The following is a 2,134-nucleotide window of genomic DNA, read 5'->3' on the forward strand; positions in this document are numbered from 1 at the left end:
ATCCCAAAGATATTGTAACAGCTTTAAAAGAACCCTTAGACAAATTTAGCAAACAGTATAATCTTCGAGTGCAAGCGTCAATTCAAAAGGATCTCTGTCAAGCTGCTCACGAAGCTAAAAAAATTTCTATCTATGCCATAGCTTACTGGTAATTGAAAATTCGAAGTACAATTTGATTAACTCGCCACAAAATGATGAAAATGTATTGTTTATTTTACAGCATTGTCTTAATTTCACTAATCGCCCTTGTACTACTCAGCACGATATTCGACACAGAATCTGATGAGCAAGAAAATCTATCACTAAGGAAGAAAATCTTTTTTTCTTTTTCCGCACGCAGGAGTTTCACTAGTATTTTCAGAGTGAATTATCGACATCGTGGACTTGATTGCTTGCACATGCTTCGCATTATTCTCACATCATGTGTGATAGTTGGTCATAGGCTAATTCAACATTATCACGCTTCGGTTGCGAATGGACGATTTTTGGAAACGGTGAGATGAGCACAAGTTATCAATTATTTAATAATAGTAATAAACTATTGATATGTTTGCGTCTATGTAGCATGTAATGGGAATATGCATGGCACAATAGGCATTAGAGATTGAGCGTCAAGGGGGACCTCATAGACACCCCGCCCATATTAAAACTAGGAATATGACATTAAACATATTAATAAAAAATTAGCAAAGTAACCACCGTTGGGCCCCCTTAAAAGTAACCGTAATCCAGAAAAATGATGCTAACTCCGAGCAAAACCCCTGTAAATCACACGTATGGCCACGACACAAGACCGTGTGATGGGTGGCCAGAGGGAATGGGTCGCAGAATTGTGTTTAAAATGGACACCTTATCGTTAATCAGCTCTGATATTTTCAAGAACCAAATAATTTCTACAATTTTCAGAGATTAAAATTAGGTTAGGATACATTTCAATACACTAAAAAATGCAAATTTAAAAGGTGTGAATTTTTACCATGTTATCAAATTGGTCGGATAAAATGGTTAGTCTCAAAGAATTAGCTTAAACATGCTTTTTTCTGTTAATTTCAGCACTAAGGTGGTTAAACCTCACTTTGTAATATTTTGTTTATCATTGTAGCACTTTTATTATATAAATTTTACGAAATATTGTTAAAAAAATGAATTAAAATAGGGTATGGTTATACTAAAGTTAAAAGTACAATAATTTATTATTTAAAAAACAAATTATTGTCGTCAAAATAAGAAAACAATGATAAAACATAGTTTTAAAAATATGATGTTTTTTGCGTAAATAATTAAAAAATTATAATTCTCTTTGAATCTCTTACGTAAATTTAAAGCTGTTTGATTAGGGTATGCACGTTTGTTTATTAAAAAAATGATAAATATTAACAGCACCAACGGTACGAATTGAGAGGTTACGTTACAGCACTATACTATATTAAAAAGATTATGTAATTCGTTCAGAGTTTTAATGTATTGTTCATTCTTAAATTATTTAGAAATAGCTTGAACACTGTGCATTATTTACTATAAGTAGTTATTTCTCATAAAACTAAATATCTAAATATGACGTAGCATTTGGGATAAGATTTCAACCGCAAGTAGATAGATGAAACAAAATCCCTATCGGCTGACCGATTTATACACACAAGAATATGGCCATTGTATCCAAGTCGCCATTTTATTATATTAATTTCATTTTAATTAATTGAGCGAGAATCATGAATTCCCACGAAACTTAAACGAAAGTTTAGAGAACGAACTACAATATACCAATAACAATGGTCATCAGTGTGTATTTTATGTCACAATAATTTCCTACAAAAAATTGCCGCTTATTTTTTTAAATAAGTTACGCTGTCAAATGGCTTGCATTAAAAAGAATTGGACAATTTGATGCATACAGTGGTAATGTGATGAATATTAAATACTTCTGAATCCCCTTTACGTCCTATCGTTTTGCATCTCAACAGCAGTGGAAGTTATTTCGTAAATTGAATCCTTTTTTGTATCCAGTTCGGACAATATTTTTCTGAATAACTTTGGATACCACAAATCAACCAAGAAATAAAAAAATGTAATCCCTTTTTATTTTGCACGTTTCGCTATTTTTATTTACTATTTGTCGAATAATAATAATGAGGTA

The 2,134-nt window shown here is 31.5% G+C and overlaps 1 protein-coding gene across 1 annotated transcript in view; it reads left to right on the forward strand.

Annotated features, from left to right (window-relative positions):
* Nucleotides 1-2,134, forward strand: part of LOC117176489 — a 5,044-nt gene that overhangs the window by 1,036 nt on the left and 1,874 nt on the right. The window contains exons 2-3 of the mRNA XM_033366742.1: nucleotides 10-148; nucleotides 221-494. Coding sequence (XP_033222633.1) covers nucleotides 10-148; nucleotides 221-494 — 413 coding nt within the window. The remainder of the gene's footprint in view (nucleotides 1-9; nucleotides 149-220; nucleotides 495-2,134) is intronic.

This window comes from Belonocnema kinseyi, chromosome 7, assembly GCF_010883055.1.
Source record: "Belonocnema kinseyi isolate 2016_QV_RU_SX_M_011 chromosome 7, B_treatae_v1, whole genome shotgun sequence".
Classification (NCBI taxonomy): Eukaryota; Metazoa; Arthropoda; class Insecta; order Hymenoptera; family Cynipidae; genus Belonocnema; species Belonocnema kinseyi.